The 14,183-nt window shown below is 43.6% G+C and overlaps 1 protein-coding gene across 1 annotated transcript in view; it reads right to left on the bottom strand.

Moving 5' to 3' along the window:
• robo3 (roundabout, axon guidance receptor, homolog 3 (Drosophila)) overlaps positions 1-14,183 on the bottom strand; it is a 295,525-nt gene that overhangs the window by 121,527 nt on the left and 159,815 nt on the right. Inside the window, exon 8 of the mRNA XM_060908923.1 lies at positions 911-1,035. Coding sequence (XP_060764906.1) covers positions 911-1,035 — 125 coding nt within the window. The remainder of the gene's footprint in view (positions 1-910; positions 1,036-14,183) is intronic.

Raw genomic sequence — 14,183 nt, 5'->3', positions numbered from 1 at the left:
TTTCTCTCTTTATGAACTCTGCTGTTGTAGTTACGACCCGTTCCTTTCTTTTCCCCCAGTTTATGATTATGGCTTTGGCTTGTTTAACCATGACTGCCCATGTATTGACCTCAGCTTGCATCACGACTATGATTTGTGGAAAAGACCAAATAAGTCCATCCAGCCTACACACGTGCCACGCTTCCTTTTGCACATGTTTGTAAGCCTAATTTTAGACCTGGCAGTCGTGCCCATCAGTGCAATAAACACTGTCAAAAACTGAAACAACAGTTTAGGTCTGCATGTTAAAATACACAATACATGATGATCCACGGATGTTTAGGAATTTGGAGAAGTGCTATATGAAAAAAATTGGTAAAATATTTGTCACTAATATATATCGAGATAAGGGCGGCACGGTGGTGTAGTGGTTAGCGCTGTCGCCTCACAGCAAGAAGGTCCTGGGTTCGAGCCCCGGGGCCGGCGAGGGCCTTTCTGTGTGGAGTTTGCATGTTCTCCCCGTGTCCGCGTGGGTTTCCTCCGGGTGCTCCGGTTTCCCCCACAGTCCAAAGACATGCAGGTTAGGTTAACTGGTGACTCTAAATTGACCGTAGGTGTGAATGTGAGTGTGAATGGTTGTCTGTGTCTATGTGTCAGCCCTGTGATGACCTGGCGACTTGTCCAGGGTGTACCCCGCCTTTCGCCCGTAGTCAGCTGGGATAGGCTCCAGCTTGCCTGCGACCCTGTAGAAGGATAAAGCGGCTTGAGATAATGAGATGAGATGAGATATATCGAGATAATATATCTCAATATATGTTGAGAAAGTATTTTGCAAAAGTAAAAACAAGCATGACTTCAGGCAGGAGTGACACCATTCTGAGTCATCCTCTAAAGGTATTAGAAAGCTTGATTTGCATCTGCCCTGTCTTACCTGGCTCCCTTCTTTTTGCCAGAACACTGCAGGTGGTGGGTTTCCTTTAGTGCCACACAGGAACGTCATAGTACGTCCCAGCGCCGTGATCTGATCCCGGGGACGAACCACAATCTGTGGAGGAACTGAAGACCAGACAATAGCATACACTAGACTCAGTTATACATCACAAATCCAGTTGTTGTCACATCTACTCTGAAATTTCAAGTGTTTGTCATGCAGTAAAACCATTATGGGTGATTATGAGCACAGATGCTTGGATTAATGGCCACCAGAGCATTATGAAATATTTCTCAGTGTGTTTGTTACAGCAACGCTGACATCTAACCCAGAAAATGAAACTTTCAGCCAGAGTTACAAATTAAAGCAGTTTAAAAATAGTACTAGAGCAGCGGCTACAATTATCGACAGCTTAACAATCTTTTGGCCATTGCAAAAGTAGAAAAGACTTTCAATACATAAATTGTGCATGAATAATTACTCAAACTTCCATTGAAAAAAAATGAGTTGATTACTTAGTGCATCAGATCACGTGACACCGTTCCACAATTTTCAACACCTTTGTCCACAGCTATCGACACCGTTCCACAATTATCAACATCCAGATGATTATCAAAAAAAAAAAATTGGTATGTGGTATTAACAAAACACAGTTTTTATTTAAAATTTACATAGACTTACATTTAGTCCAAAATATATTTTATATAAATATATTGATGTTGGTGCTTATGTAAATGATGAAGAAATTGTAATGTTTGTAAACAAATGAACTAATAATGTTTAACCTTTGTCAGAAAATAATTTTATTCCACTTTCTACGCAATTTCTAAGTATTTTGATAGATCCATGGGTGCAAGTATAAAATTTTCAAAAACCTGAAAAATCTGACAAAGTCAGACTTGCATGGCACAGCCATGCAGGGGGGGTTACAAAGGGGGGTGAGCCCCCCTTAGGGCTCGAAAAAATGTTTTAATTACAAGTTAGAATGGTTGTCTCTCATGCAATCTCATGCAAACATTTATAGTATTAATAGTTATATTATTTGCATATTCATATCAAATATTGAATACATTTCATCAATTCATCTGAAATAATATTTCAAGTACAAGGCTTGATATTTCAAAACATCTAGCAACTACTAATTTAAATGTTGGAACAACCATTTTTAATATGCTTTTGCTGTGATACCTTTTTTTAATATATACACTGGAATAGCTGTGTTGATTTGGTCAAACAACGTGTACATGTGTGAAACATGATATCACACATGTATAGCACCGTGAAACAACGGCTAGTCAGGACCGCTCGCCGGTGAGCGGCGTTTAAATTTAATGAGGTTTGTGGCGAAGATGAGATGAAAAGATTTGTCTCGTGCAGAGACTGTACCGCGGTAACCCGGTAATACACTGAGAGTAGAGCCAATGATTTTCCGTTTCAAAATCTGGCTTTTTCCGTTTCGGACAATGAAAAATTCCGTTTCACAATTTCAGTTCAAAATTGTTCTGTTTGGCTCCAATTTAGTAATTCTGGCTGGCATAATTTTACTTGGGTTTCAAAGTATTGCATCTCTAGACACAAATGGTCCTTTGCATGATGAAGTCATTCATGAAAAAAAAATATAATAAAAAACAATTACACTGACAGTAAGCTGATAAACTGCATTAATAAAAAATTAAAGTGGGATCACAGATTGAGACAACTCAAAATATTTTACTTGACATACTGATAACAGATAAATCAAGAAACTAGGCTCACCATTAACTAAAAACCCATCTCATATATAATTTATGCAATATAATAGCATATATAATCTCAATATAATATTGAGAGTACTGATAAATTAATAGGGATAAATTAATATTCCGTAATACTTACTGAGCCTGTAATGACAATACTCATAAGTGACTGTTTAAAAATATTACTCTATATCCATCTTTTTTAGTACACCACAAACTCATGAAACAATGTTTCCTAACAGAACACAGAACACACTCTCAAACAGACTAGAATAGTTTAACTTTGTAATGATAGTCCTGAATATTCCTTGCAGATCAATCATCAAGCACTCAGAGTACCTAGAAACGCTGCTCGATATCGCCATTATGATAGAGCATCATAAGTTGTTTAGTGTTGGTCTCCGTGAGACTGAATCTTCTGTCATTTAGAAGATGTTTATACATGGAAAAGGAGCGCTCAACGTCCACACTTGCCACTGGCAACCATATGGCGTCCTTGGCCACCAGAGCATTCGTTTCTTTTAAGTAGTCGCCATTCTGGTTGCGATGTAGGGAGCGAATCTGTAAACAAGCAGCTCATTGGCTGGCTAGGTGTGCCACAAGCCAATCACAATCACCGACAAAGCTGCCTTGACCGGAAAGGCATGTCTGCTTGGGCGTTAGCGGCAGTTACACTTTGACACGCTATAATTTATTTATTATTATAAATTATTATAAATTTTTATAATTTATTTATTATAATTTATTTATAATTTCACTATAAAAAAATTCCGTAATTTCCGTCTGTTTTCCGCGATCGCGGAAAATCATTGGCCCTATTAGAGTGAGACAGTGAGAGGGCCACCCCATACCCCCCCCCAAAAAAAAAAAAAAAATCTTAACGGATTTACACGATTTGGAAAAATGACTTTTTCAGAACCGAAAATAAAATGGAGCTTCCGGCACATGCCGGAAAACTTGCACCCATGTAGATCACATTTTGTTAATCATTCGTTGCTGTTTGTATTAATTTCTAGTTTTGTAGTTTACCAAGAAATGTCAACAGGCAATTGACATTGTAACCACATGAAAATCCATGTCAAAGGTCGCATGCCATTCCTCAAACCAAAATATAAAATGTCTACTGATATTCTAATATGTGGTAGATATTTACAACAAACTGCAAAAAATATTTTCTGAATGGAATAGAAAAATCTGAATATTTCAAGCATGTTTTTTTTTTATGTGGTAGGAATTTAATTTAGGTCTAATTCTATTTATTGCAATAGGATTCCAAATACTCTATAAGCATTCCATTCTGTTATGAATCAGAAAAAATATAATTATAAAATCACAGCACTTTTTAAAAAAAAAAGTACTTCGTCTACTTCAGCAATGTTACAGAAAGATCGATACATAACAGTTGTAAATGTCACTTAATTCCACAGGGTGTTGATAATGGTGGACACCGGTGAAAGTGATTACGATTATTGACACCTCACGTGACTTCTCAAATGCACGTTTAGATACAAAATGGCGACAGTCAAATGAAAGAGTAAGAAACAAAGTAGCTTTTGACAAGGATATCATGAAATAATGGTGAATTTGATAAGTAAAAACATGTCCATGATCTTTCCACCATGCTTACCTGCGATGTTAACGTCTAGGTTTTCCTCAAAGTGCTGATCATGCTAAAAAAATTACATCTCAGGTTTCTTCTTACCAAGATGGCGGCGGGCACACATGCAGTGGCTCCTCACTGTCCTGACAGAACGGTGTTTTTGTGTTTTCTGTGTTTTAAAACAGTGTGTATCTGTTCGTCTTTGTCGCGTCCATTAGTCTCAAGGCGCACATACTCCCGTGAGTTTCTGCTCGACATCCACAGAACTATATTCACGGATATAAATCCAGCGGACACGGAAGTGCTATGCGGCTACAGTTTGCTCCGGAGGCCTGCTCAATCACCGACCCCCACTCCTGCATCCAGCCCGCAGTGGAAGTGCCACAGGCGGAACATGCGGAAGCAGAAGAGAGGCAAACGCGGAGGTATCCGAGCTAGGCTAGCGGCTAGCCCTCACCGGCCGGCTATCCCTACCATCACTCTGGCCAACGTACGCTCGCTGAACAACAAGCTGGATTATGTCCGCCTGCTCCGCTCATCTTTTAAGTCTGTGAGTGAGTGTTGTGTCCTCGTGTTTGTGGAAACATGGCTTAATGACAGTGTCCCGGACTGTGCCATTCAGCTAGCCCAGCTATCATGCTACCAGTCAGATAGAGTGCTAGTCGAGGGGGGAGAAGACTCGCAGAGGAGGACTCTGTGTTTACATCAGTGATGCCTGGTGCCGTGATGCTGTTGTGGTCTGCAAACACTGCTCACCTCTGGTGGAGTTTATGATTATTAAGTGCCGGCCATTCTATCTGCCGAGGGAATTTACAGCCATATTGCTGGTAGCAATATACATCCCTCCCGGCTCCAATAACAGGAGTGAAGCACTGAATGAACTCTATCAGCATATCAGTGAGTAGCAGACAGCCCACCCAGATGCTTTCCTCATCTTGGCTGGGGATTTCAATCATGCAAACCCCAAAAGCGTGTTTCCAAAACTCTATGGACATATCAACTTTCCTACACGTGGAAACAATACTCTGGACAATGTTTACACCATGCATAAAGATGCCTACAAAGCCCTACTCCTCCCCCACCTTGGGGCCTCATATCACTCCACTGTTATGCTAATGCCAGCATACAGGCCGCTGGTTAAAGTCACAAAACCAGCTACAAAACAGATACGTGTGTCGCCAGAGGGGTCCTCAGAGACACTCCAGGACTGTTTTTCCACCACTCACTATGTTTACATGCACGTCTAAATCGAGCTGCTGTTGGTAATCGAGAAAAGGGTCCCAGCAAGGGTGCCAGAGAAATCCAATCCTACATGCACAAGTGAAATCAGGCTATTGTGCAAGGTGCATTGTGCACCCGAGCCACACGTGGTGCTACACGCCCCATCGTGTTGGTACACTTCCGGTTGTCGTCATGAAGAAGAGCTATTGAGGTATTTCACTCACGTGACCAAGTCATGTGATGCTGCCATTTTGGACGGCACGGCTCGAATCAGTTTGAATGCGAGGAAGGCGACAAACGAAAAACAAAAGAAAAAGGAGCGAGATGCAGAAAACACCTTCACTATCCAGTGATGTAGGGCATTTACAGGGCGAGCAGAGGGAGAGATATTTGCAAAAATTGAGGTTAGCAGGCTTAGAGAACGATGTTTACCTGCTTCCACCAGGATTGTTCACTGACGTACGGAAGTACACGAAGCCCTCGTCTTTACCTGACTTCGGCCCACATGATCTGTATACCTATGTCGTTAAAAACCCATCGCCATACACAGGTATTGATCTGAAAGCGTATAAGAGTTTGGATGCCTACAAATATTTTGTGTCAGGCTGGGTAACATGCCTACATCAGCGGGTCGTCCCTGGAGCCGGTGGTCGCCATCTGATTACAGCTAAGGTTTGTTCACATTTTCATTTACTTTCGGTCCTCAGGATAAACAAAATGTTATTAAATGTCATTGAAATAACTTCTTAGTCTGTTGAGACATGGCCCGTTATAAATTTGCTGTTACCAGGCAATGACTAAGAACTGTATTATTAGGGTCGGTGTCTGTGTTGTAGCAGTGTACTAGCAACTAGCTGTTAGCACTAGCTAATGTCAACAACATAGTAGCTGGTATGTTACTGTAGCAATGTTTACGTTCAGTCATTTGGATGACTGTTAAAACCTTTCAGTCTCAAGTTTTTCCTTTACTGGATTTACTAGTTTACTGAGCCAGCGCGCTAGGCCAAACCGGGAGCCATCGCGCGCTCTCCGGCCGGGCCGCGAGCCATCGCGCGCTCTCCGGCCGGGCCGCGAGCCATCGCGCGCTCTCCGGCCGGGCCGCGAGCCATCGCGCGCTCTCCGGCCGGGCCGCGAGCCATCGCGCGCTCTCCGGCCGGGCCGGGAGCCATCTCGCGCTCTCCGGCCGGGCCGGGAGCCATCGCGCGCTCTCCGGCCGGGCCGGGAGCCATCGCGCGCTCTCCGGCCGGGCCGGGAGCCATCGCGCGCTCTCCGGCCGGGCCGGGAGCCATCGCGCGCTAGCTCAGTAAACTAGTAAATCCAGTAAAGGAAAAACTTGAGACTGAAAGGTTTTAACAGTCATCCAAATGACTGAACGTAAATATTGCTACAGTAACATACTAGCTACTGTTGTTGACATTAGCTAGCTTGCCGTCCAAAATGGTGGACACCGGGGCGTCACGTGACCCTGTGACGTCAGGTGAAATACCTCAATAGTGTTGCCAGATACTGCTGACGTTTTCCAGCCCAAAACATGTTCAAATCCGCTAAAATGCACTTAAAACCCCCAATCTGGCAACACTAGCAGTTCCGTGTTCAAGCTGTTAGGCTTGCTCTAACAGTTTATGGCTACAAACTGTCCGGCGCAGACCACTGTTTTGTAAGACAACTTATTTTGCACAATAATATTTTTCTAAAGTCCATTTTTTGCTTACAATTTAACTTATGTCTTAATAAACACACAAAAAGTTCAATTGTTTTGTTTTTATTGACATTCTTCAGATGTTGGACACACACACACACACACATATACATATATATATATATATATATATATATATATATATATATATATATACACACACACACACACACACACAAATACAATGACTTGTTTATGTACACAATTCACAGCTATGCAACCGCTGTACAGATGTATTTGGTGATACAGTAAGTGAGCTAAATTTTAACAGTGCAAACAATGCCACAAAAAGAAAAGATTCATGCCGTTGTCATGATTCGTTGTCATGCTGACCGAGGCTGTTGTGTTTCCCGCTTGTGGTCTCGTCACTCGTCACTTCCGGAAGTAGCTCGACAACTAGCTCGATAGGGTATACATGCACAAAGTAGCTCGGCAGAAATCGCATAAACTAGGTCATGTAGCTCGATTCCGAGAAATCAAGTTCGGTTCAATTTCAGCCGAATTAAGGTGTATACATGGCATTTTGAACTTCGATTTTAGTCGCGCAACGGCAGAAATTCGATTCTCTCTATGTGCGTGTAAACGTAGTGACTGACTAGAGCATGTTCAGACAGGCGGCCACCTACAACACCACAGATCTCCAGGAGTACACGGAGACCGTCACTGCCTACATGAGGAAGTGCATGGATGACGTTACGGTCACCAGAACCATCTCCATTCAGGCCAATCAGAAGCCATGGCTGACAGGGGAAGTCTATAGGCTCCTGTGGGCTCAGAACGCCGCCTTCAGAGCTGGGGATGAGGTGGGCCTGAGGACAGCTAGGGCCAATCTGTCACAAGGCATCAGGGTGGCCAAGAGACAGTATTCCAGGCACATTGCTGATCATTTCAACAACAGCAGAGACACCAGGAACCTGTGGCGGGGTATTCAGACCATCACAGCCTACAAGCCCTCACCACAGACCTGTGACAACTCCACGTCTCTGCTGAATCAGTTGAATGACTTCTTCGCTCGCTTTGAGGCAGACAACAGCACCACGGCACAGAAGACCCCACCACCTCCCGGCGACCAGGTGTTCACGCTGTCCCCAGACAGCGTGAGGAGAGCTCTCAGGACGACAAATGCACGAAAAGCCCCGGGTCCTGATAACATTCCTGGTCGTGTCCTGAGAGACTGTGCCGAGGAGCTCACAGATGTCTTTACAGACATCTTCAACATCTCGTTGAGCCAGGCTGTTGTCCCCACATGCCTCAAAACCACCACCATCATCCTGGTCCCGAAGAAGCCGTCTCCCTCCTGCTTCAATGACTACCGCCCTGTCGCACTCACTCCCATCCTCATGAAGTGCTTCGAGCGGCTAGTCATGAGGCATATCAAGTCTGCCCTCCCCCCCGCCCTGGATCCTTTCCAGTTTGCATATCAGTCCAACCGTTCGACCGATGACGCCATCTCCACTGCCCTCCACTCAGCCCTCACCCACCTGGAGACAAAAGACTCGTATGTCAGAATGCTGTTCATAGACTTTAGCTCAGCATTCAACACAATCATTCCTCAGCAGCTCATTCACAAACTGGACCAGCTGGGACTCAACACCTCCCTGTGCAACTGGCTGCTGGACTTCCTGATGGGGAGACCACAGACTGTACGGGTCAGCAGCAACTCCTCCAGCACCATCACACTGAACACAGGGGCCCCCCAAATGTGTGCTAAGCCCCCTCCTCTTCACTCTGCTGACCCACGACTGCACACCAACATCCAGCTCAAATCTCTTCATTAAGTTTGCGGATGACACAACTGTGGTGGGTCTCATCAACAATGGCAATGAGACAATCTACAGGAGTGAGGTGAGCCGCTTGGCCATGTGGTGCAAGGACAACAATCTCCGTCTGAACGTGGAGAAGATGAAGGAGATTGTTGTGGACTTCAGGAGAGAACACACCCAGCATGCTCCACTATCTATCGACGGTGCTGCAGTGGAGAGGGTGAGCAGCACCAAGTTTATGGGTGTGCACATCTCTGAAGACCTGTCCTGGAGCAACAACACCGCATCACTGGCCAAAAAAGCCCAACAGCGTCTGTACTTCCTCCACAAACTAAGGAGAGCAAGAGCCTCGACCCCCATCATGCACACTTTCTACAGAGGCACCATCGAGAACATCCTGACCAGCTGCATCACTGTGTGGTATGGCGCCTGCACCATGTCCTGCTGCAAGTCTCTGCAGCGCATCATGAGAGCAGCTGAGAGGATCATTGGTGTCTCTCTCCCTTCTCTTATGGATACTTAGAACTCCCGCCTCACCCGCAAAGCCATCAGGATTGCAGGTGACCCCACCCACTCACCCATCTCACAGCCTCTTCAGCCTGCTGCCATCGGGGAGGAGACTGCGGAGTCTCCGGGCCAAAACCAGCAGGTTCAAGAACAGTTTCTTTCATCAGGCAGTCAGGAGGCTCAACTCCCTCCCTGTTCTGCCCCTCCTCCCCCCTCTGCCCCCTGCCACAGATTCTGTTCGCACACCCCCCTGCCCCCCTTCAGCATCTGACATGTCATCCTCACAGTTCCCCCCCCAACACACACACACACACACACACACACACACAGATACAGCTCATCATTCATTAACACACTGAACTCAGGGACCGTACATCTCACTTTACCTCGCTCATTTGCACTATTCCGCACTACCTCATCTTAACAGCTGCTAGTTTGTTTATACTGCTTATTTCATGTTTACCTGCTATACCTCAAGTGCCCTTGACTGTTTGGTTATTTGAACCAATTTATGTGTGTGTGTGTGTGTGTGTTTAGTCTACGTCTAGTTCATATCTAGAGTGTTTACACTGTTTATATTGTCTGAGTGTTTAGTCTATGTCTTGTTCTTATCTAGTGTTTATACTGTTTATTTATACTGTTTATATTGTGAGTGTTTAGTCTATGTCTAGTTCCTATCTAGAGTGTTTATACTGTTTATTTTGTTGTTTGTTTTTTTTCAATTATTCTATTTTTATTTATTGCATTGCCTGTTTGCACCGTGGGCCAGAGAGGACTGATATTTCATCTGTGCTGTATGTCGAGCATGTATAGCATATTTGACAATAAAGTTGACTTGACTTGAGCTGTGTCATCAGATGACAAGATCAAAGGGCGGTGGGGGTGGGGTTTCTGGTTGATTAATTAACCAATAATAACTGTTGTAACTGAAACTCACCTTTGTAAAATAGTTTTTTATTGGTAAATCTGAAAAGGTGTCGATAATTATGGACTGTTGACAATTGCAGCCGCTGGTCTATATGTAATACTTAACGACGATACAATATATTAACATATTTTAAACACTTTATATTTCATTGGCTTTTGGTTAAAAACGAACGCTATGCGACCTGATTAACTGGATTTAGCAAGTACTAATACCTTCAGCAACTACATTACAAATGCCTTTAGCAACTACTAATGCCTATATTGGGGACACGCATTGCAAAGAAGCTCTTCGTAATGTTGCCCTTAAAACTCCTACATACGAGTGAGTTAAAAAAAGCCACATACAGAGACAACATTCATTGCTTAAGAGAATCTCTCAACTCGCTCTTTAGCCCTAAAGGGCAATGTTACTGGGAAACCTATCCCTTATCACTAACACTGGATCCCCACTGACATGGAGGTATCTGATACTGTAATACTGGCTGGTTAAATCTGATATGGGTTGAAGTGCAGCATTTTGACAGTTTTATTCACCTATTGCTCTCATGCAGGTCCTTCAGGACACATAGCATAGAACACAGTGGACTCTCCACTGGCGTTGTATGGGCTTATGCAGGGCTGCTAGCTCTTTGTGTATGGAGGGGTACCATAACAAACCCTACACATCTAACAGCCTGTGGGATTCAGGCCTGTGGAACTAAACAAGCAACTCAGATTGGAAAAGTGTTTGTTGGGAGAGATCATATTTCCAAGAGAGGATTTTTGTTTTGTCTGCTAATGGGGACTTGGACTCCAAAAGCATATATGAAGTCCCCACAGATCTAAGCACAGAATAACTAAGAATGTCTTCACTTCCTGTATTTCTGCACACAGACTTCCCTCTGTTTCTAGCTAAAGTCATAATAGAGGAACAGGGATGTGATTGGCCAAGGACAAAAAAAGCAGGAAAATATATAGACCCATAATGCGACACGGCAGCAGTGTGGTGTGGTATAAACAGACAGTTTCAGAGAACTTTACCCAAGAGATGTTATAATGACTCAGCACCCCGTTAATGGCCAAATGGAATTCAAGGTGAGCAGTTTAACTCCACACAGAAAGGCCCTTGCCGGCCACACGGCTCGAACCCAGGACCTTCTTGCTGTGAGGCGACAGTGTTAACCACTACACCACCGTGCAGTCTAATAATAATAATAATAATTATTATTATTATTATTATTATTATATCATATAATTATCATCATGATTATGAACAGGCCAAATCCCAAACAGCTCCTGGTTGAAGACGGAGTGCACTACTGTAGAAGCCTTTTTATACTTTCTATAGGGCGGTTTTGGAGAGAGCTGGGGGGCATTTGGGATTCAGTTAATTATTATTATTAACAAAAGAGCAGCTAGCTGCGGCTGAATCCCAAATGCCTCCCAGCTCTCTCCAAAACCGCCCTATAGAAAGTATAAAAAGGCTTCTACAGTAGTGCACTCCGTCTCCAACCAGGAGCCGTTTGGGGTTCAGCCTGTTCATACGCATGCGTAATAGCACTCGTTTATAGATGTCTGTCTATCTATCTATCTATCTATCTATCTATCTATCTAGCTAGCTAGCTAGCTAGCTAGCTAGCTAGCTAACTAACTAAAATTTCCAGTGAATTCAAACTGGGACACACTTTAAAACTACTACCTGGAAAACAAAACTGTTGATGAATTAACAAACTGATTAATTCCTAACTTCACTTGTGTGTACTTAAAGTATTAAATTAGTTTGCAAGCTAACAGTGTAATGTGTTTCTACATCCAGGCTGCTTTAGCACATACACACACACACACACACACACACACACACACACCCAACATGGACTTGAGAGAGGAAACACCCCCCCACACACACACACACACACAGACACTCACCCAGAAGTTTCTTCACCTCATCTTCACTCATGTAAATGTTGACACTCGGGTGGTTGTTATGGCTGTTGGTGTTGATTATCCCGCTGGGTCTGGCGAGGCACAGGGCCGCCTGGAGCAGCAGGAGCAGCACACCCCCGAGTGTCCTGAGGGCTGGAAGCGACCGAGCGCGGAACTCTGTCCGGCAACCCTCAGTGCCCCGCGCCGCCTCCTTTTGCCCCAGCATCGCACCTTCACTCTTCCCTCACACTGCTTTAGCAAACCCTCAGGCTCTACCCTCATCCAAAACTTGAGTGGCCTCCGGTGGGCAGCATTCCTATAGTAGGTGTTGATAACGACGCTCACAAAAACCCCGCTCCGTCTCCAGCCTTTTGTCCGGTGCTTCCTGGCCGAGCTAACCGTAATGCTAACGATACCAGCTAGCTAGCTAACTTTGTTCAAGTCTTCAAGACTCGGGTCACATAAAGGTTACTCTCGCGTTATGCATAATGGGCTTTTTTTATTATTATTGGTACCGCTTAACCTAGGGTAGGTTATTATGCGCACGCGTGGCTCATTGGAGTTGCCTATGGATAATGTGGTCCTACCCCCCCCAAAAAAAAAAACGAATTTGCATGATTCACGAGGGTCGCATTTTTATGCCTGAAAATCCGTAATTCCGGAAAAATCCGGAAGAATCACATCCTCGATTATTGGTACTGCTTAACCTAGGGTAGGTTATTATGCGCACGCGTGGCTCATTGGAGTTGCCTATGGATAATGTGGTAATGTGGTCCTACCCCCCCCCCCCCCCCCCCAAAAAAAAAAGAATTTGCATGATTCACGAGGGTCGCATTTTTATGCCTGAAAATCCGGAATTCCGGAAAAATCCGGAAGAATCACATCCTCAAGGAAACTAACTGGAGCAAATAAGAATGACATTTTTATCTGATCAAACAAGGTGAGTAACCTGTGAGTAATAATCGGTTAAATAAAAGGAGTATTGTCATGTAATTGTTTGAATACTTGCCTTCCTGAACCTGTGAGAGAAGTTGAAATAATGCTGTAAAATAATTGCAAGTTGGAACTGTGGGATGAGTTTTTATGCACAAATACTGTGTGAAACATGTATGCAGTTTTTCAGCTCATTCTGTTTATTAAGAATATTTGGATTTTTGCTTGTACTGTTTTGTGTTAAATACAAGTAAACAAGTGAAGGCTCAGCTAGCATATTATATTAGCTTCAGTGTCCTCCATGATTATTGACACCGCTTGTACAGATTAGTAAAAAGGGTTTGAAATAATCCACCTTTGGGTGAAGTAGCTTCATGTCACATTGAAAAAAAAAATAAGAAAAAGCCAGCCTTTAATTGAAATGAATTTATTCAGAGAAAAACAAAATCTCTTATCTCTTAGGATCCAAGAGCCAAACACAGACAGTAATCCAATAAATATGATTTAATTCAGGGAAGAAAGGACGTGGCAAAAAGGTAAACAAACAGGACAAAAAACAAATGGCAAAAATAGTCCGGACAAAATGAGACAAACAACTTGACAAAAACATGAGACAGGCAAAGACAAAAGCATTAGTGTAAAAAACCATAAACAAGAGAAGACCCTTAGTGCAAGAAACCATGAACCAGAAGAATGCTAGCGCAAAAACCATGAACAAGAAAAAGTTACAACCGAGCAAAACCATGAGAAACAAGAGAGGCACAGAAACAGCTAGAGAACCAAACGAGAGAATCTAGCAAAGTCTGACTCTGAGAACGGCTTATTTATACACAGCAGTGAAAACCAGGAAGTGAATACAGGTGAGAAGGGATTTCTGTCCCGGATCCAGATTGACGCTGGCGTGAGAGATCCGTAATCTCTGGAGTGGATGTCCGGGGCGGAGCATGACATTATCGAAAAATGATTATTTTCAACAAAAACACAT

Source organism: Neoarius graeffei, chromosome 25, assembly GCF_027579695.1.
Source record: "Neoarius graeffei isolate fNeoGra1 chromosome 25, fNeoGra1.pri, whole genome shotgun sequence".
NCBI classification, from domain to species: Eukaryota; Metazoa; Chordata; class Actinopteri; order Siluriformes; family Ariidae; genus Neoarius; species Neoarius graeffei.
This window is presented reverse-complemented; position numbering and strand designations above follow the sequence as displayed.